General features: G+C 44.5%; 7 protein-coding genes across 7 annotated transcripts; 4 read left to right on the forward strand and 3 right to left on the reverse strand.

The window, feature by feature from the left end:
- Positions 1–204: 204 nt before the first annotated feature.
- On the forward strand, positions 205–613 carry BDB00DRAFT_844421 (uncharacterized protein). The gene is made up of 2 exons (XM_053125006.1): positions 205–265; positions 368–613. The coding sequence occupies exons 1-2, from the start codon at positions 252–254 to the stop codon at positions 507–509; spliced, it is 156 nt and encodes a 51-aa protein (XP_052975490.1). The 5' UTR covers positions 205–251; the 3' UTR covers positions 510–613.
- A 289-nt stretch (positions 614–902) lies between these two features.
- Positions 903–3,140, reverse strand: BDB00DRAFT_633080 (uncharacterized protein). The gene is made up of 7 exons (XM_053118099.1): positions 2,666–3,140; positions 2,467–2,580; positions 2,235–2,319; positions 1,671–2,036; positions 1,333–1,453; positions 1,211–1,279; positions 903–1,124 (listed from the first exon to the last, which is right to left on the reverse strand). Exons 1-7 carry the CDS (start codon positions 3,010–3,012, stop codon positions 988–990), a joined length of 1,239 nt encoding a protein of 412 aa, XP_052975491.1. The 5' UTR covers positions 3,013–3,140; the 3' UTR covers positions 903–987.
- A 1,309-nt stretch (positions 3,141–4,449) lies between these two features.
- Positions 4,450–5,271, reverse strand: BDB00DRAFT_876594 (peroxisomal membrane protein 4; the record flags this gene model as incomplete). The annotated part of the gene is made up of 3 exons (XM_053127497.1): positions 4,450–4,725; positions 4,844–5,045; positions 5,126–5,271. 3 exons carry the CDS (start codon positions 5,269–5,271, stop codon positions 4,450–4,452), a joined length of 624 nt encoding a protein of 207 aa, XP_052975492.1.
- Positions 5,272–8,998: 3,727 nt separating this feature from the next.
- On the forward strand, positions 8,999–13,505 carry BDB00DRAFT_884568 (P-loop containing nucleoside triphosphate hydrolase protein; the record flags this gene model as incomplete). The annotated part of the gene is made up of 15 exons (XM_053128340.1): positions 8,999–9,046; positions 9,149–9,232; positions 9,310–9,424; positions 9,549–10,041; positions 10,123–10,295; positions 10,370–10,667; positions 10,743–10,963; positions 11,084–11,235; positions 11,301–11,495; positions 11,565–12,001; positions 12,170–12,304; positions 12,395–12,499; positions 12,567–12,660; positions 12,748–13,113; positions 13,260–13,505. The coding sequence occupies 15 exons, from the start codon at positions 8,999–9,001 to the stop codon at positions 13,503–13,505; spliced, it is 3,162 nt and encodes a 1,053-aa protein (XP_052975493.1).
- Positions 13,506–14,029: 524 nt separating this feature from the next.
- BDB00DRAFT_771047 (uncharacterized protein) lies at positions 14,030–14,360 on the forward strand (the record flags this gene model as incomplete). The annotated part of the gene is made up of 2 exons (XM_053119933.1): positions 14,030–14,083; positions 14,157–14,360. The coding sequence occupies 2 exons, from the start codon at positions 14,030–14,032 to the stop codon at positions 14,358–14,360; spliced, it is 258 nt and encodes an 85-aa protein (XP_052975494.1).
- Positions 14,361–16,747: 2,387 nt separating this feature from the next.
- On the forward strand, positions 16,748–17,504 carry BDB00DRAFT_771009 (uncharacterized protein; the record flags this gene model as incomplete). Its single annotated transcript, XM_053119930.1, has 3 exons — positions 16,748–16,888; positions 16,960–17,040; positions 17,106–17,504. The coding sequence occupies 3 exons, from the start codon at positions 16,748–16,750 to the stop codon at positions 17,502–17,504; spliced, it is 621 nt and encodes a 206-aa protein (XP_052975495.1).
- Positions 17,505–17,561: 57 nt separating this feature from the next.
- BDB00DRAFT_633553 (uncharacterized protein) lies at positions 17,562–18,642 on the reverse strand. Its single transcript, XM_053118100.1, has 2 exons — positions 18,509–18,642; positions 17,562–18,383 (listed from the first exon to the last, which is right to left on the reverse strand). Exon 2 carries the CDS (start codon positions 18,352–18,354, stop codon positions 17,725–17,727), a length of 630 nt encoding a protein of 209 aa, XP_052975496.1. The 5' UTR covers positions 18,355–18,383; positions 18,509–18,642; the 3' UTR covers positions 17,562–17,724.
- Positions 18,643–18,845: the final 203 nt, after the last annotated feature.

Genomic DNA, 18,845 nt, shown 5'->3' on the forward strand with positions numbered 1-18,845 from the left:
CGACATCAAACTCTAAATCAGCGACTTCATTTCTTGAAATGACTGTACATGTACTGCTTTGATCTTGTTATGTAATCTCTGGCGTGGGAGAACCAACGCACATATCTTTCCCGATTCACAAAGATAGATGAAGATAAACTTTTATTAAATTTGCTTTTAGAAATGTAATATATGCATCCCTCTCAATTCCCGCACCAAGTGGTGTACCTGAACCAGTTATCCTGCGGTTGATCGCCCTTTATGACCCAACAATGCAAACAACAATCTGATACTAGGGAGGGTTAGAAGGAAAGCAAACAATGAAGCATGATGTGATGATGATGATGATGATGACAAACAAAAAAAAAAGAAAAAAAAACATAATTACAGTTTTTTTATATTTGGAAAAAACCGTTTGTGAATGTGTTTGTTTGTTGGCGGGTGGATGTTATAGTAAGTGCGGGTTGAAGCGTGGGGAGGTAGGGGGAAAAACAAAAGAGTATATGATATATATCTGTGTATGTAAGTAAAAAGAAAGAGAGAGAGAGAGAGGGAAAAAGGTGCTTGTTTTCTTCTGTATGTAAGCGTTATTTGGGGGATGTTTTTGGGCGTTCGTATGGTATAAAGAAGATGTAACGAGAAAAGAAAAGAAGGCGTGCTTTTAGAGACCGTGAGTCGAACAACAACGCCTCCAGCATAAAAATCCAATTTTAAAACAAGTGGCGACGATTCGAGCTATCGGACAGACCAAAACGCGGCCGCAACGGCAACGATTGGGACCCGCGCTTCTTGTTACTGACCGTGTCGTCACCGCGCGTGCCGGCAGGCGAGTTCTCATTGTCGATTCCGTCGAGGCTCTTGCGCTTTTTGTCCACCAGTTTCGGACGAAACGGCATTGTCAATTGTGCCTTTGCCTTGGATGAACTATCCGCAAGCTTCCCGTGTCGCTGTTGTTGTTGTTGTTGTTGTTGGTGCAGACAATATTCAGCAGTGATTTGGCTGTCTTTTTTAGCAGCCAAAGGTGCAGCAGCGGTTTTGATGATTTGCTCTGCAGCGATGACTTTTGGTGCCTGCTGGGGTGGTTCTGGATTGTCTCGATGGATTGCTTGGCTCGTGGCTTCTTGTGTTGTCCGATTTAGCCAGGGCTAATAATAATTAGGTCAACGTATACATGTGTGTTAGCAGATTTCAAAAGATGTTCCTCGAATTATATACGAATTGAAATACGTACGGGAATGTTTTCCTTGTTGTCCTGATGCAGTCGGATGGTCTTTACCGTCTTTTTGTCCGATGATGGCGTGTTTGTGGATGCTGTTGCTGTCTTGTTGATGGTTTTGGTCTTGAGTGCAGGATCCTTGTGCCAAGACACGTTCCGACGCAACTTGTCGTCATAGACCTTTTGTGACCAGCGATAAACCATGCGCTTGTAGATCGTTTCAACATCTTTTCTTTTGTCAACTGCTTCTTGAAGTGCCTAATTGAATATCCAGGTTAGCGTATTTCTCATGAGGGGATGTCTGTTGCTAAAGAGGTGTGGACGATTATAAACGGGAAAAGCAACAAGGAAGGAAGGAGTAGGAAAAGTGGTGGGGTACCCTCACACACACATGTACGTAGGCGTGTGGTGCGTGTACGCTTTGTGCGAGGGTGGTAAAAAGAAAGAAAAAAGAAACGGATTGGAGTAAGCATACTAAACGCATATTTTTCTTGTGCTTGACAAAAAGGGAGTGAGCACGTTCCACTTGGACATTTGCGCAGTCGCACATCAGACATAGCTCGCCAACCGATTTCAGACTCCAATCGCGTAATTCAATTTCTTTGTTTGCACCGCCGCAGGTGAGATCTGAAAGCCGTACTCGCGTTGCACTGCCATCGCTTTGCAAGCCAAACAGCGTCACTTGACATCCGAACGCAATACCGTCTCCTGCTGATGATGATGCTTCATTTGTGTCGACAAACAGTGCCGCCTCGACACGCTTCGTTTCGATCAAGTAAGCTAGCTGTGCTCCGGACTCAAAGGGTGCTTGGATGTACTCGATCTTTTCTTTGTCCAGGTGCTATGATATGATCACACTGATATCAATAAAACAAGAAAGACGAGAGCGACGCGGGTGACAACTGTGCGTGTGTGTGTGTGTGTGTATGTGTGTGTGGGCGGGCGGGCGGGCGCGTGAGTGGGTGCCACAAGATGTAGAAGCAGAGATACGGGGGAAAGGGAAGGGGAGGACAGGTAGTTTATATATATATAGATTTACCTTCAAGAACGCATCCTTTTGTTCTTGCATGGTTTTTTCATTGTCATTGCCACTGTCCATGTTCTCGTGATCGTCGCTTTTACCGCTGTGTTTCATGTATGTAAAGAAAAAGAGTGGGTGTATATGCGTGTGTGAAAGCAGCATCATTATCTATTAGCAAGATGTTGGGCTGCGTATACTTTCATGTATATGTTCATATATGTATGTAGTATGCGTGTGTACAAACACTAACCCCTTGGTTTTCTTTTTATCGCATGGCAATACGTTGCCTTCCACGACAACAAGAGGCGTCACATCGTATGACCGCAGAATGTCAAGTTGCTGTAGCAATGCGCCCTTTGCTGATCTGTTCAAAGTAGTTCAAGTTAAAACCGTAATTAGAATTTCATTCGTCAGTGCTGCGTAAAAACTAGAGCAAAAAAGACACGCACTCATTGTCATTGAGAGTTTCGTCATTGTCATGGTTGTCATCGTCGTCGTCGTCGTCGTTCTTGTCGGTTTTATCGTTGTTGTTGTTATTATTGTTATCGTCGTTTTTATCGCGGTCGTCGTCGTCGTTATTAGTAGAGTCAGTGGACAGTGGCGTAATAGTGCTGATATTCGTGTTCTTGTCGCCGCCATTGTCGACGACACCGTGAACGGAATCACTAGAAACAAGGGAATGCCACACCACGCTGCCGCGACGACCATCTACCGCAACCGTCTTCCCGGCATATTCCTTAATGTGCACAGGCTGATGCACTGACTTGACAAGCTGGAGCAAGTCGGCAGAACCCATATTGCACAGCAACAACTAGTACAAGATTATATACAAGTGGGATCGTAGATGGCCAAAAGAAATAAAGTAAAGAGGGGAGCAGAGAGGAGAGAGAGAGAGAGAGAGAAAAAAAAAAGAGAGAGAGAGAGAGAGAGAGAGGAAAAGAGGGGTGGTAGGTTTCCAGCCAGACAAGAAAGATTGGTTACCGCAACAAAAATTTGTGTTGTGTGGGCTGTGTATATGTGTGTCCTTTTCCTTCCTTCCTTCTTTTGCTTTTCTTAGAGCCCAACATGAAGAACTGTATTACAAAGCAGTATCGATCTGTTATAATCGAGTTTAACATGATGGAGGTTACAACGGTGTGGTTCAATTCGCTGTGGAAGACACCAGAACGTGTCCTTGAGTTGGTGTCGTCGGGTATGATATGGTCGGTGCACTGGGCGGGCGGTACGTACTAATAATTGGTTCTTGCCATTTCCTTTTTCTGCATCTACATAGCCATCCGGACACGAAAAGTGTATTGAAGCCATGTACTACAGTCCACGAACGGATGCGTAAAACAAGATCCGCAACATGAGACTAGTGGGACGATATACATCGTTAGGGAGGTGGAGCAAGCAAGGCAAAGCACGCAAAGGATTCGTCGGTCCATCATGTCAGCCGGATACATGTTATTTATGTATCAAACGCGATCTGCTGGCGTTATTGTTGTTGGTTGTCGTTCTTCATACATGTCACACTGCATTTGTTTTTTTTTTCCCTCCTTCCCCCCGGCCATTGCGAAACAAGGTTTTAGCACTACACACAATTTAGTATGTGCTTGGTAGTAGTAGTAGTAACGGTAGTAGTAGTACTGGTAGTGAAAATAATCTCGTAGAGCCTGTTGTGCGTCGTGATTTTCAAATCACAATACTAAACTACTCAATTGTCTCACATCATCACCACCAACGCAACAACCAATTTTTTTTTGGCCACAGCCCACGTTTCCTTTTCAAGCTCTTTTCGTATTCCTTTCCCGTGCGATAAGGGTTGCGGATGCTACTGTTGACCCGTTAAGCGCTCTTTAGGGTTGTGTTTTTTTTAGTGTATGTCGAACGATCTGGTGGTTGTGACAGGAATGGAGTAACAGTAATAGTAGTGGTAGTTGTAGTAGCAGTAGTAGTTCAACAAAAAAAGATCTTGTCTGATTTGTATAATATATAAAAAGGTGCGATCGGTTGATACATGTACGTTGTAGATAGAAAGGAGAAGAGGCAAAAGAGGAAAGAACTATATAACGTGTGTGTGTATGTGTGTGTGCATGTTGAGGAGATAGGCTGTGGGGGATTCTCTATAATCTATATAGATTGACGATATAGCGTTGGCGGTCGTGGGTGGTGATGGGTGCGATTGCTGGTGTTTGCTGCTAGTGATGACGGATTATATTGTATTGACAGAAACGAGGGAAAAATCGCTCGCTTACTTGTTGTGCCATATTAAAGTACGAAGGGAATCCCAGGAATCCGAGTCGCGGTAGATATATTGCATGGATGCACGAAGCGAGGGTTGGAGGGTGTCTTCGTCACGGTGGAACAGGTACATGACCAGGCCCCAGCTTACTGCTGCAAAGACAGGGTATGTGTGTTGAGGTGCATCGATCACTTGTCGTTTGACAGGCACCTTGACGAGTGCAATCGCTACACGGGCAAAGATGTACAAGACAATCTTGGGCCAATCACGTTTCCGTTTAGTCCACTTGTCTATAAATTCCCTCCCCGCATATAGCACACTATGCCGTCGTCATATCCGTCATTCTGACCCACATAGCCCTACTCTTATCACATGCCAAGAGAAAGATAGCTCTGTGTTGTACCTGTTGGTTGATGGCATTATTCTCGCCGAATACAAAATAGCCACCCAAGAGACCAGCAACAAATGTGTGTATATCCGCCTGCTTGTTTCCATTCAACTTTTTCTGCACAAACATGGCCACCTTGTAGATTGTCGCAAACGTACCCAGGTTCTGTGCGTGTTGCTTGGTTGCTCTAAAGACGTACCGGAACTTATCCATTGTACTAACAATACCCCCAGGGTTCTTTTCGTGAGTAAACCATCTATTCTTGTGGTGCGTATAACAGCTGCGACGGGTACTTACGTTCCAGACTTGAACAAAAAGGCCATGACAAGCGCATGTGGGAACCGGATTCGAGTACCATAGACAATACCATTACGGAAACCTTTCAAGATGGTAAGGACATCGTGGTATTTGGGATTCAGGGCAATGGCTTCTAGTACGTCCATTCTGTAAACTTTATTATCATTATTATTAAAGCGAGGTTATAGAGACACCATAGGAAAACTGTTCATCGTAGTAAGAACAAACCTCTAGAACCAAAAAAATCAAGAGGAAAAAAAAAAAGAAAAGAAAAGTGTGGAGCAAGAGGGGAAAGGGAGACAAGTGTCTCTCTTTACAACCTATTTTTCACATGAATCAGAAAGGTGACTTGAAAATTTCGCAGGATAATGTTTTGGCATATGATTACCGTATTATGTACCCATCGGGCCATCGATTGGCTGGGCACTTGAAGCGGCTTTATGACGATTACAACAGAACTAAAGTACTGCATATGGCAAGTCTCTCTTTCTAGCGCTTCTGTCAACAGGTGTCTTTTATTACTAATCATCACTGTGGCAGTTGCTCTTTTGCATCATGCTGGCATCACACAATGCTATGTCTGTACCAAGAAACGCTTGTTGCTGCTGCTGTATGTGTCAACCCACTGCTGCCCCGGCTATCCGAAACCAAAATTGCTTGTATATTCGCACCGCCAGGGACAGATGAATATACTTTCTGTCTTGGAATAGGTGTGAAATTCCGCTGATCCCAAGCAGCCCGCTCCCCGCCACTCCCACGAACAGTCGTCATCTAAAGTACTCTCCGAACACACTCTTGTATAAATAACCTTCCTTGAGTACTGATCACGGCGCCGATTTAAATAATGTTCGTCTATTACCACCGCCTATTTGCTCGGCATGATCGGCCGCGTATATTGCCATTAGCTATTAGGTAACTGTTTTACATCTGGCGTCACTTATTTCTCTCTAAAGAACACGGCACAAAGCAGTGCGTACGAGTGCACATACGCGGGGTAAACTCGGATCACATATTACGTATGAGCAATGACCCGATGACTGAAAACAACGCACGTGGTACACTAAATTTTGGAAAACAGAATTCAAGGCACAAGCAGGTTTATCGTAGATGATGCTGCCTGTGGAAGAGGATGGGTTAGATTATTAGCCAACAATGCCATATATGCTTATTGGCCTAGTACTATGTGCTAATTTAACACAACCATGGATTAATAGGGTTATTCATCTTAGCTTCTCCATCGGCAGTTCCCTCATTATCGCTTTGTTACCTTACCTGACCATTTACAGGAGATTTATATACTCTTCTGTATTACTGGCATATTATTACCAGCGGCTACTATGCATAGCTACAGCAAATAGTCATTGTATCCTTACATACAGCGAGTAACCGAGATCTGAAGAGAAGTCCTACCTTTTCGATAAGCTTACGACTGCTTTACATAACATCGAATAAAAGACAAATCTGCCATGCGTCGCTCCACGCCAAAAATGGCCTCCAATCAGAAATATTTGACATTGTTAGTAACACACAAGAGCACTAAACTAATAATGAGCACAAAGGATTAACCTATCTGGCGGTGGATATTGCTCCGTCAGATGATGCATCTTCATCGATGGGTACATATTTGCTGCCCTGTCTACGTACGCGGCAGGACTAGCAGCAGGTAAAAAGTAGTTTCTTTTCTATCATCGTACAGTACTGAGTGTTTAGAAGTGGCAGACATGTACTGTATTCATCTTTCCAAACGATTTGTACGGTTCCAATTCTTATGAAAAGAGTGCGTCGTTGTTTTTTTTTCTCTGAGAGTTAAATACCGAGAGTATAGAAACATCCAGGCATAGTGTTGTTAAACATGTTTCTAAATTGTCACAGTAGATTATACAACCCGTACCACTGATAATCCACTGTGTACAGCTGATATGATATATTCCAAGACAAAATGCTATTGTTATATACTACGTGACGAGGAAGGACAAGAAAACCAACTCGCAAGTAAACATCTTGTACATGTAATAGACCAACTTTGTAGGTTGGCCACTCTGACTGCAGTCATCGATCTCTCCAATGAAGATATCGAAATCGCTAACAAAAATCTATCAATGATCAGTGATCGCTACCAGTTTTTGGAAAACCTTTTTAATTTAACCAATGATATGGACTTTATCCTGTATCACTCCCGGACGACCCCCCTTGCTGACTATCATATCTACACTCAGCGAAAGAACCAGCTTTTTGCCGAGGCTTCTGAATACATACGGTTGATTCTACAAGGCGGAAGAAACACACCACCAGTAACAACATCCTCTTCGTCTGCGGCTTTGTCGTCGTCATCAGCTCAACTCACAACAACAACAACAACAGCAACAGCAGCGTCATCAGCAGCATCGACCGCCGAGAAAGGGGATATCATACTGTACGAAGGAAAAAAAGAAGTAAGCGGTCGATCCTGAGGATTAAAAGAAAGACATGGGATAGAGAGGCTGTATTAACTCATAATGATGCTCAATATTTAAGTTATTCGTGTACAAGATTTTCAGTATGTACAAGTAGTCATAGCAATGAAGCAGTATATTTTTTTGCATACTAATAAAAGTGAGCTTGTCTTCAATTCTTATAAGTGTAATAACGGATATGGAAATGACATTCATGCAACTTGTGCTGCAACAGTGATTCTAATGTTAAGCAAATAATTCCAGACTGTAAACTTGTTTTACATATAATTTGACAGGTTCTTCATAGTTTATTGCGGGGAGAATAGAAAAGCATGTGTACTTATCATAATGTGGTAGGATGTGCTTTTTGCAGTTCTTATATCACAGCAGTATCATATCGTTCTCAGCATGTTTGAGATGGATCAAAAAACATTATGTATCAGTCAAAGGATAAGTCATTAAAAACCGAATTACTGTAAATATCTTATATCATAGTACTCTCTATTTCACCAAGTTCGCATAAAATGGTGTATATCAATGGATCTTATTGACAATAAACCTGATCTGCTCCTCTACATGACATGTTAATATTACAATGGTAGCTTCAATTTTTAGAGATAAGCACTCCATCAAGAGCAAGAACCTGTAATCAAAATAGCGAGTACTGCGCAATAGCCAAGAGAGACGCTGTATATTTCCTTACTAAGTGGCTCGATCATAAGTTGCAGTTTCGACCAGCTAGCTGGTGATTAGCATTGGTAGCGTCGAAAGAAGGTCCCTTTATCCAGCTTATCTCGCTGGATACTTTGATTCTGTTACCTAAAGAATCCCAAGTTCTGGTGTAGGATGTAAGATGTCAGTGACACGGCAAAATAGAAATATACCGCGCATCAGCAAAATTACCCCACACCCGGTGTTCTCACGCGGAGCACTGCCGCCCGGCAACGGAAGTCCGAAACGAATGACAAATGATGTTTCTTATAATGGACAAACTTATGCTTTTACCTTTGGTTCCTTTTTTTTTCTTCTGATACTACTATTACTACTCTAATTTAAATGCCCAAACAGCTAATTGTTCAATTCACACCTATTCGCACATGTCTGGTCAATTTACCTGGACAGTGGGTTACTGCGCTGCTGGACCAGCGCAAGGTAACAATATAGAAACGAGTGTTTCTCTCCCCCTCAACTCCCTTTTTCCTTTCAAGAACTTAACTTTGTCAGAAAGTGCAAGTAATCACAACTGACTCAATATTCTCCCGTCTCTTTTTTGATATAATAGTTGCCACAAAATGTCATTTTAGAAATCAGCTGGTCGACGATTAAAGACGGCAGTAATAAGAAAAAGACGTATTGTGGATGGTCAGGCGAGGCTTCCAAACCATTACCACCTAATGCCGTGTTCACCCACGGTCAGAACAGTAAGCTCGAAGTGTTAGAAATGGATCCACAGGTTGGACAAGCTATTGGTTTGGTTGAAGGTCAAAAGGTAAAAAAAAAGTTGGGGCGGTTGACACGTTTTTATTGAGCGTATATGTGTTGTGCGTGTTTGAGTGTTCTTACACCATTTCGGGTTTTGCTTCATTATTAGATCGATGTGGAATTCTGTCGTAATGTACCGGACTGTGCGTCTGTACACGTCGAGCCACATACCGAAGACGATTGGGAAATCTTGGTAAGAAGAAAAAAGAAAGAGTTGACAGCACATAGAAATTGGTCACCAACAATAAAAAAATAATGCACTGTATGCAGGAACTTCATGCTGGCTACGTGGAGGAGAACTTGTTGGGACAAATTAGAGCGGTCTATAATAACCAATTGATGAGCGTATGGATCCATGGACGAACGCTGGTCCGTCTTCGCGTTGGTAAGTTCTCGGTGTGTGTGTATTTGAGTTTATATACTGCGTGTGTGTGTTAAAACTTTATGTAAGGGAACCAGATCTGACTCGAACCCAACTTTCTAACCTCCAAAATATACAAAACGGATAGCCGAACTGGATCCCAAGGTGCCAGTAGTCAAGCTAAATACGAATTCTGAAGTGATTGTCGCACCAAAAGTCAGAAAACAACCCAAACCAGCAGCCGAGGTCGCTGCATCCTTGACGAAACAGCAAAAGGCAGCACCTCATGTCTATTTGCGCAACTTGCCATTGGGTGTTGCTGTTACTGACCTCTTGGCCCCCGTTATGGTGCACCCGGATTCAATTGGCGATGTTAAAGGGTCAGAACTGGTGTGTGTTTCCAAGGTCACCCCCGGCTTCGTCCGTCAAAAGTCAGGCTCGTCCGGAGATGACAGCAAGGATGCGTCAATGGGTGCCGCTGGTGGAGAGGGACAAGAGCATGGTCATGGGGATCATTCGATTGCTCCAGCAAAGGAAATGTATGCACCCGTGGTATTGAACTCGGCTGTGCCTCGACATCATGTATATGTAGATGAAACGATTCGACATACGCTGGAAATTAAGGACTTTGATACTGTAAAGTACGTAAAAGAAGGATGTGTTTATATGGAAGGCAATACGGGTTTGATTGATTGCTCACCATCGGAACGTGTTCATAATAGAGTTGCCACCGTGACCATGAAGAACAGTCCATTGGGGTCAATTATCCTACGCCAACGAGTATCGCCTGCTGCTGCCAACCACTCATCATTACGACTTGGTTTGGATGCCCATGCTCAAAAGCAGGCACAAGAAAAGATAGATCGAAATGATGCATTGATCCAATCTTTCCGAGGTAAAAAAAAAGAAAAACAATGATTTGGATTCGTTGTCAAAAACGTATTCACGTGAAATTCTTTTTCCCCACAGATTGGCTTGACAAGAGTCCGAATGACAAGATCATTGTAACACAAGGCACTGTTTACACAGCAAATCTAGGAGAGGATAAAGAAAATCAGCAGCATTGTTCATCTCTTGTCCAATTTGGACAAAAGAAAGGCCTCTTTTCAAGTCTGAATGGCGGTATGAATGCAACGGGGTCTCCGCAAAGCAGCGATACAATCAGTGAGTATGTTATCATTGCCAAGTCTCAGATCAAGGGATTACAAGTCGAAATTGGAGAGGATATTGTGACATCGGGTCTGGAAGAAGCGTCCAAAGTTAAAAGGTATACTTTTTACCATTTTCACAAAATCTTGTATAGAAAAGGGAAGATTTGGAGCTGAAAAGAAATGTCATCTAGTAGCAGTGTTGAGCAACCTATCGTGTTGGGTGGTGTCAACAAGCTCTATGAAAAGATCCATCAATACACCGTGGCCAACGTCGCCGACAAGGACTTGAAACAGGCGCTGTCTGTACCTGGTTGCGGTGGCATTCTGGTTACCGGTGCACATGGTGCAGGCAAAACGAGTTTGGTGAAAAAGCTGATCCATTCATTACACTGTGATCCCAAGGCGCTCATTTGTAAGTCTATCTCCTCTTCTCAAGTCAATCAATATATTGGCAGTGAAGATGGTTTGCGAGGGCGACATCTATTAAGTAGATTAGCATCTAATAACGGCATTCTGGTCCATTGTATAAAAGATACCCGTGAGGTCAACTGCGCAGAAGTAGCAGAAGAACGCGTGCCAACGTTCAAAGACTTGTTACAACAATGGTTTGACGAAGCAGCATGGCACGCCCCGTCCTTGCTTTTTTTCGATGACATCGACCGCCTTATTCCAGCTGAAGTTGAGGTAAACGGACGCTACTTTCCAACTGAAAAGGATCACTTTCTAATACGGTAATTCATATGGGTTAGCACGCGGACTCTACTCGATCTCGCCACCTTGCTGAGCTGTTTCTGCGAACGGCTTCCAAGATGACCAAGCGACACCAGATCATGATTATTGCCACATCACATCAACAGCAGTCGCTGCATCCAACGCTTATTGGAAACCACGTATTTACCGAATTGAGACATCTTAATCCACCCTCGCGAGACGAGCGTAAAGAGGTAATTATACAAAAGTCTCTTCTTTGTTCCCTCGAAAGAACCTCTGATATAATTTCTCTTCTGCACTAGATCATGGAAACCATCATGGCAAACGGACCTGAGATCTTGCAACGAAGTCTACCACTGATCGACTTTGTTGCAGTAGCATCTGAAACAGAAGGCTATCTGGCAGCAGACCTAAAGGCACTGATTGAACGTACTGTTCATGAAGGCGCTATCCGTAGTATCAAGGAGAAAAGAGACGATGAAAAGACAGGAGCAGAAGCAACAGCAGAAATCGCGTCGTCGTCTACAACCGCTTTGCAATTAACACAACAGGATTTCAAAAAGGCTCGCGAGGATTTTGTTCCTTCATCTTTGCGTGGTGTTAAGTTGCAAAGCTCGGGTGTACAATGGGCCGATATTGGTGGTCTAAATGAAACGCGCAAGGCATTGTTAGAAACACTCGAGTGGCCCACCAAGTATTCTGCTGTATTCTCACAGTGTCCTTTGCGACTCAGATCTGGGTGAGTTGGTTTTCAATAAGCGTGTCGCTGCTGGGAATGATCTGTTGGCATGATTACTAAATACCGCATTTTCTGGATACATAGTCTGCTTCTCTATGGCTATCCTGGTTGTGGTAAAACACTTTTGGCATCTGCTGTTGCAAAGGAATGTGGCCTCAACTTCATCAGTGTGAAGGGTCCTGAGATTCTCAACAAGTATATTGGTGCAAGTGAAAAGTCAGTGCGTGATCTGTTTGAACGGGCACAAGCTGCTAAGCCTTGTGTCTTGTTCTTTGACGAATTTGATTCTATTGCGCCACGGAGGTATAACCTTGATTTCTTACTGTCCCTGCCTATCCTTGAAAGTGATTCAAATATCCCTTTTCCAAATATATACTAATCGTGTATCTACAGAGGTCATGACAGCACCGGTGTTACTGACCGTGTTGTTAACCAGATGCTTACGCAAATGGATGGTGCTGAAGGTTTGGATGGCGTTTATGTATTGGCAGCTACAAGGTAAAAAGAAAAATATTAGAGTGATCCCCTCGACAAGAGATACTCACTGTAACGTATTTTCCATTAGTCGACCTGATTTGATCGATCCAGCCTTGCTTCGTCCTGGTCGTCTGGACAAGTCCTTATTGTGCGGCATGCCGTCTTTTGATGAGCGATTAGAGGTAATGTGAGAGAGAGAGAATATAAGGAAAGACAACAAGACGCAATGTTTCCATTTTTGGGTTAACTGGATCCCAATTTTCAATTAGATTCTGGAAGCTTTGTCCCGCAAAATGACATTAGCGTCCGACGTCGATCTTAAGATCTATTCTGAGAAAACCGAGGGCTATTCCGGCGCTGATCTTCAGGGCTTTTTGTACAATGCTCATTTGGAAGCCATCCATGGTGCTGTGAATATTGAAAGTTTCAAGGAACAACAAAAGAGACAACAAGAAGGCAAGAAAGAAGGTGACGAAATGAGCGACTTTGTGATGGTCAGATCATCCGTACCACCAGCAGCAACGACGACAGAATCCAGTAGTGGTAGCAATGGCGCATCAGCAGCAGCAGCAGCAGCAGCAGCAGCACCTAAACCGCCATTGACATTGGCAGAAAAGGGACAGATATCACAACGTGTAAGTTATTTATATGGGTTAGACCGGCAGAAAGAAAGACAAAAAAAAAACAGGGGAAGGTGTAACAAAGCTTATTAAAAAAAATCTTTTTTTAGCTGGCACTGATCAAGAAGGGTGTCGTGTCAACATCCCACGGCGGACAAAAGCAAAAGAAGCAGCAGCAGCGCAGCAAGAAGGAAGACGCAGCAGCAGCAGCTGCAGCAGCACATGCGGCAGCAGCCATCACGAAAACGCATCTGGATAAATCGTTGAAAGAAACCCGACCCTCCAATACGGCTGAAGAGTACATGCGACTGAGTATGATCTATAACGAATTCGTCACTGGACGGACAGGCGAGTTACCGTCGGGCGAAGGGGCCAAGGGGATTGGCAAACGGACAACCTTGGGCTAGAACAGCAGTTGAGATGCCATTAAGGATAACACCAGTAGTAATGATATGTAATAAACAGCACCCCCATACTCACTACTATATATTCATACTACTGAAAGGGACTCCAACAATGATGAGCGAAAAAACCCCCACCAATGGGCGTAGTCTAAAATTAGCGCTCTCAATTTTTTTTCGTGCTATTTTCCTTCTACTTCTCCTTTCTTTCCAGCCCGACGAACCCTTTTCCTTGTTAAAAATACCACAACGGCTGTTTATTTATAAAAGTTTGTAGCCAAAAAAGAACAAGCGAAAAAGAGACACACACACGCACACCACTCACTGGAAAGCCGCCAAACTGCATAATAAACTGTAAGCTCTATTTCTTGTACTTCTTTTCCTCTTCTTCTTCCACTTCTTTTACTTTCATTTACCCTCTTTTTCCCTTTTTTGTTTCGGCGTCATGCCAAGACAATGCACTAAAAGTCAATGGGAATGGAGCCAAGAAAACGCAAACAACAATAAATAGTAACCTTCCTCCTTTGCAGATGGGTCGTAAAAAAATCAAAATCCAACCCATCAAGGATGATCGTAATCGTCAGGTAACAAAGAAGATTACAGGGCCACCTTGTGTGAAACTAGGGAAACTCAATAATCTCCCAATTTTGTTGCCAGGTCACATTTCTGAAACGAAAGCAAGGTCTCATGAAAAAGGCTTATGAATTAAGTGTGTTGTGTGATTGTGAGATTGCCTTGATCATTTTTAATTCGAGCGGCAAGTTGGTGCAGTACGCAAGTACCGAGATTGACAAGATTCTCCTCAAGTATACTGATGTAAGCTCGCTTGTGCACGCAACTTGCTATTGTTACTGCGGTTAACAACCCCCTCCTTTTTTTATTTATTTACCCGGGTGATATACTAACGAATTGATGAAACGAATTACGAAAGTATAACGAGCCGCATGAAAGCAAGTCCAATCTCGACGTAGGTTAATTTTTATTGCTGATTCGGTTGAGAAAGAAGGAAGCTCACACGTTATGGATAGTTTGTCAATGCGACGGACCAGGACGAGGACGCAATCAAGATGGAGGATGATATGGGCGATGGGGATATGCATGATATGGCATCTGAAAAATCGGGAACGGACTTGGCAACAGCAACTACTGTCCCAACACAGTCCTTCTCACATCCAACAGAGCACCATCCACAGCAGCAGGCCCATCAACCTCCTCCTCCACAGCCAACTCCACCACCGCACCCACCGCAGCAACAGCAGCAACAGCAACAGCAACCGCCACACCAGCCGCAGCCACACCATCCTTCGATGCAGCCACAACAGGCGCCTCAAGTTGGGTCACATATGATTGGCCATGCCCAACCACCTCCACCTCCGCCTGTCATGTACTATCAACAGCAGCACCAGCAGCATCACCACATACCACCGCCGCAACACCGCCCGCCTTATGGTGCTCCCATGCAGCAACATCCACCACCGCCACCACCGCCACAGCACCGAGTTTCGCACTATGAAGTGTATGGCATGCAACCTCCGCCTCCACACATGTACATGAACTACGGAATGCACGCGCCACCGCCTCCACCACCGCCCTCGCATCATCCACATGTTCAATACGGTGCTACTAACACTACTACGACCACAACTGCTACGGCTCCTCCGCCTCCTCCAGCGCCTGCGGGTACACCTCCCATGATGCACCATCCTCCTGTTCCTCCTCCCCATCACTATCAACAACAGCATCATCCTTCATATGCTGCTAGTGGGCCCACGGGAACAGCAGCTGTTACGACGACCGCTGCTACACCGCCGCTGCCTCTACCAACCACACCACAGCAACCGCATATGAATAGTCCGCGTCAACAACCCACGGCCGAGAGCAGTCCACATACGGCCAACATGCCTAGTCCAACACCTTCTGCCGCAAGCCATCACAGCAGTAACCATGGCAGCGGTGGTGGAAGTAGTGGTAGTGGTGGTGGCAGCAAGAAGCGTGCACCACCCAAATTAAGCGTCCAGATTCCAGCCGGTGACTCGCCCAAGCAACCTCAAGAAGACAACAAGACCGCTAACGATGATAGCAAATTCGCACGACCCAACACGCCGAACAAAAACAACACTGGTGACACTAAAAACAACAGCAACACTATGAGTAAAAGCAATGCACCTGCCAGAAGCACAGCAGAACCGAGCACAGCGAGTATAGGCCCACCCTCGGCGCTGCCGTCCCAATTCGTTCAAAACTTGTATTCACCCACGACGTTTTATCCCGAGTTTTATCAGCAAAATGAACTGCCCAGTCCGTTGAACTTCTCCGCCACGCCTACGGCGGGTAACACGTTCCAATGGCCTACGCCGTCTTCGGCCGCTGGATCATCCTCTTCATCATCGTCCTTGTCAACCGCGCAAGCACCGGCACAAGGCCCACCAGCGACGCGCGATTACAAGCCTTCTCCTTTGGCCAAGCGTGATACCAAGTAAGTTACTACATAGTCATAGATGTGTTGTATCAGTGCTAACTGTGCTATCTGCTATTAGTGATTCGAAACGGCCCGCAGAAGATGATGATAATGAAGATGACGACAACAAGGGTGGGAGCGGAGGAGAAAAGGAAGCAAGTAATAGTAGTGGAAAGAAACAACAAGCAAAGAAAGCCAAAGTCGCATAGTTTTTATATTTATTATTATTCCATAGCATTCCCGTATATATCTTGTTGCACCTTCTTTCTTCTTTCTCTCTCTCTCTCTCTCTCTCTCTCTCTCTCTCTGTTTTCGTAATCTTCGGATCGAGGGAGAGTAGGAAAGGAGAGACATTTTATTCAAACACACACGTTTTATATGTTTTCTTACAAAGCAATATAGCTGTTGTTTCGATTTGTGTATATAATTTTTCTATCGTTCAAATTTGCCTCCGCCAGAGATATACCTGCGTTTTCTTCTTTCCGTTCCTTCCGAAATGTTACTGTTGCTACGACAATCATTAAAGCATCAACACCAGCTTCATTCAATCGTCGCTGTTCCTTTATGGCGACGAAGCTATAGCAGCTTGAAAAACAACAGTAGCAATAGTAGTTGTTCAGCGTCAACAACACAACCTCTATACCCGGACCGACCTATTGGGTTCTTGAACCTTGTCGGTGAAAAAGTCCCGTACGATGCCGGTTTAAAGATTCAGACACATTTAGTCAATCGTCGCCATGCGATTAATAAGCAACAGCAGCAAGACGGTGGTGAAAGGACCAGTAGTCTGATGGCTGATGACGGCGATCCGGCCGATATTATTGTGTTTTTACAACACCCGCCTACGTACACGGCTGGCCGACGTATTCGCGGGAAAACCGAATTAGAAGAAGAGCAACGGCTACGGCGTCTAGGTGCTGATTATTTTGAGGTAAACGCTTATAGGGTAAAATATCCAAGTATCGCATAGTAAGTAACAACCAACGCGAAATACATTATTAGACGATGCGTGGTGGTGAGATTACATACCACGGTCCAGGTCAACTTATTGCCTATCCCATCCTTGACGTTCGCGATTACCAGGTAAAAATAATAGCTTGTATGCTGATTATGCAACAGAACTTTTTTAAATAATGATCGAATTACAGATTAATGTACGATGCTATGTGTCACGACTGGAAAAAACCATCATTGACTGCTGTGCAGACTTTGGAGTACAAGCCAACACAACGGACAACACGGGTGTGTGGGTAGGCCAAGATGCCAAGATTGCAGCCTTGGGTGTGCATCTACAACGTTACGTAAGCAGCCACGGAGTCGCGCTGAACTGCAATGTGGATCTGGGGTGGTATGACCATATTGTGCCCTGTGGATTGACGGATAAACGTGTTACTTCACTTACCGAGCAAGTGGGTGCAACTATTACCCCGCAAAAGACATTGCCAGTGTTGGTGCACAGTTTCCAAAAACTGTTCCAGGTCCCGGTACAGCCGATCATGTCGGACGGGCCACTCATGCGTCAGATCAACTCTATTTTAATGTCATGATCACTCCAATAATATCTGCCTTTTTCACTAAAAGCATCTTTTTAAAAATCTGGGGCGGGGGCGGAATTGAAAACAGTTATGCATCTGTATTCCATCTCAGTATAGTCTGCTGTATGCTTCTGGACCCATTGATATCTTGCATGTGTCGGGAAGAAAGAGAAAAGTAGATATTGCAAAGAAAGACACAAGGAGAGAAGCGCAATCAGAAAATTCCTTTTTTTTATTGTTGGAGACTAGTCTGGTGGTCATAGCTGCTGTGGAGTCGTTGTCGTTCTTGCTGCAGTCGCTCAATCAATTCACTCTTACGACCTGTTGTAGAATGGCCATAGTACCGCAGCATGTGTTTGAGCTCAGCCACTGTCACATCGTTGAAATTCATGCGTTGCAGTTGTTTGTCCATGGACGCTCGCTGTTGCTCCGGACTTTCAGCTGGTATTCGGCTACGGTGCAGTCGTTGGATCTGGACAGGCGTGCTGGGTTTCATCATCATGGGTGGCGGTGGCCTTGAATCGGCAGCGACTCGTATGGGGGCAAAGACGACCTGGTTGGACGGATGATGATAATGATGATGATGGTTTGGTGTTGGATGGTGTGTTTTGTAATGTTCGCTGTGGAAAGTGGGTGGTACGGAGCATGACCGTCGTCGTCCTTTGGGTACAAAGTCTGGCTCATGTTGTAGTCTCCAAACCTGTTGTTGCTCTAGCACTAAGCCTTGATCGTCTTCTTGACTTGGGAAAGAGGGTGCATCTAAAAAGTGTTCCACGCCCGATGTTGATGGGGGATGAGGAGCACCAGCAGTGGTGGTGGTAGCGGTTGGGTGAGTGGGTATGACGAGATGGTCGAGGTCCATAAAGAGATCGCCATGGGGTGGTGACGATTCTTCAACAGAAGATACAGGGGAATGTGTTAATGACAGTGGTGGCTGCAAAAAGAAAAAATATTTTAGCTTTTTTTTTTCTAATTCCCAATCGTGCCGTAACAAAGCAACAGAATAGCTTGCTTACGTTGGTAAAAGGTGTATTGACAGACGAACTTCTTCGACGGGCTACATTGTTGGATGGTGGCGAAGCCGGTGGCGGCACCTGGAGCATGCCGTTAGGGTCCTCAAGGTCAAACTGTATGAATTCGTCAAAGTTCCAGACGCTGTCGTCCATCGTATCCTCATTGTTGTGTGTGCTGGTGGTGGTGCTGTTGCTGCTGTTCAGATCGTCTAGCAGATAAGGTTGGAACGGGGATATATCCAGTGGGTACTGATGCTGTTCAGGTTGCTGGTACATTTGTTGCTATGCAAATTCTCAGAGAAATAGAGAGAGAAAGAAAGTGAAAAGATCAGATGTGAAA

This window comes from Zychaea mexicana, assembly GCF_025766255.1.
Source record: "Zychaea mexicana strain RSA 1403 chromosome Unknown BDB00scaffold_92, whole genome shotgun sequence".
In the NCBI taxonomy this organism is placed as follows: Eukaryota; Fungi; Mucoromycota; class Mucoromycetes; order Mucorales; family Lichtheimiaceae; genus Zychaea; species Zychaea mexicana.

Excerpts from the sequence above, each read along its gene's own strand:
- BDB00DRAFT_633080 (XM_053118099.1), bottom strand. The coding sequence starts at position 3,012 with ATGGGTTCTGCCGACTTGCTCCAGCTTGTCAAGTCAGTGCATCAGCCT. Across the intron at positions 2,581-2,665 it reads GAAACTCTCAATGACAATGA|ATCAGCAAAGGGCGCATTGC; the intron begins GTGCGTGTCTTT and ends TACTTTGAACAG. Across the intron at positions 1,125-1,210 it reads ACAACAAGGAAAACATTCCC|CCCTGGCTAAATCGGACAAC; the intron begins GTACGTATTTCA and ends AATTATTATTAG.
- BDB00DRAFT_633553 (XM_053118100.1), bottom strand. The coding sequence starts at position 18,354 with ATGGACCTCGACCATCTCGTCATACCCACTCACCCAACCGCTACCACC.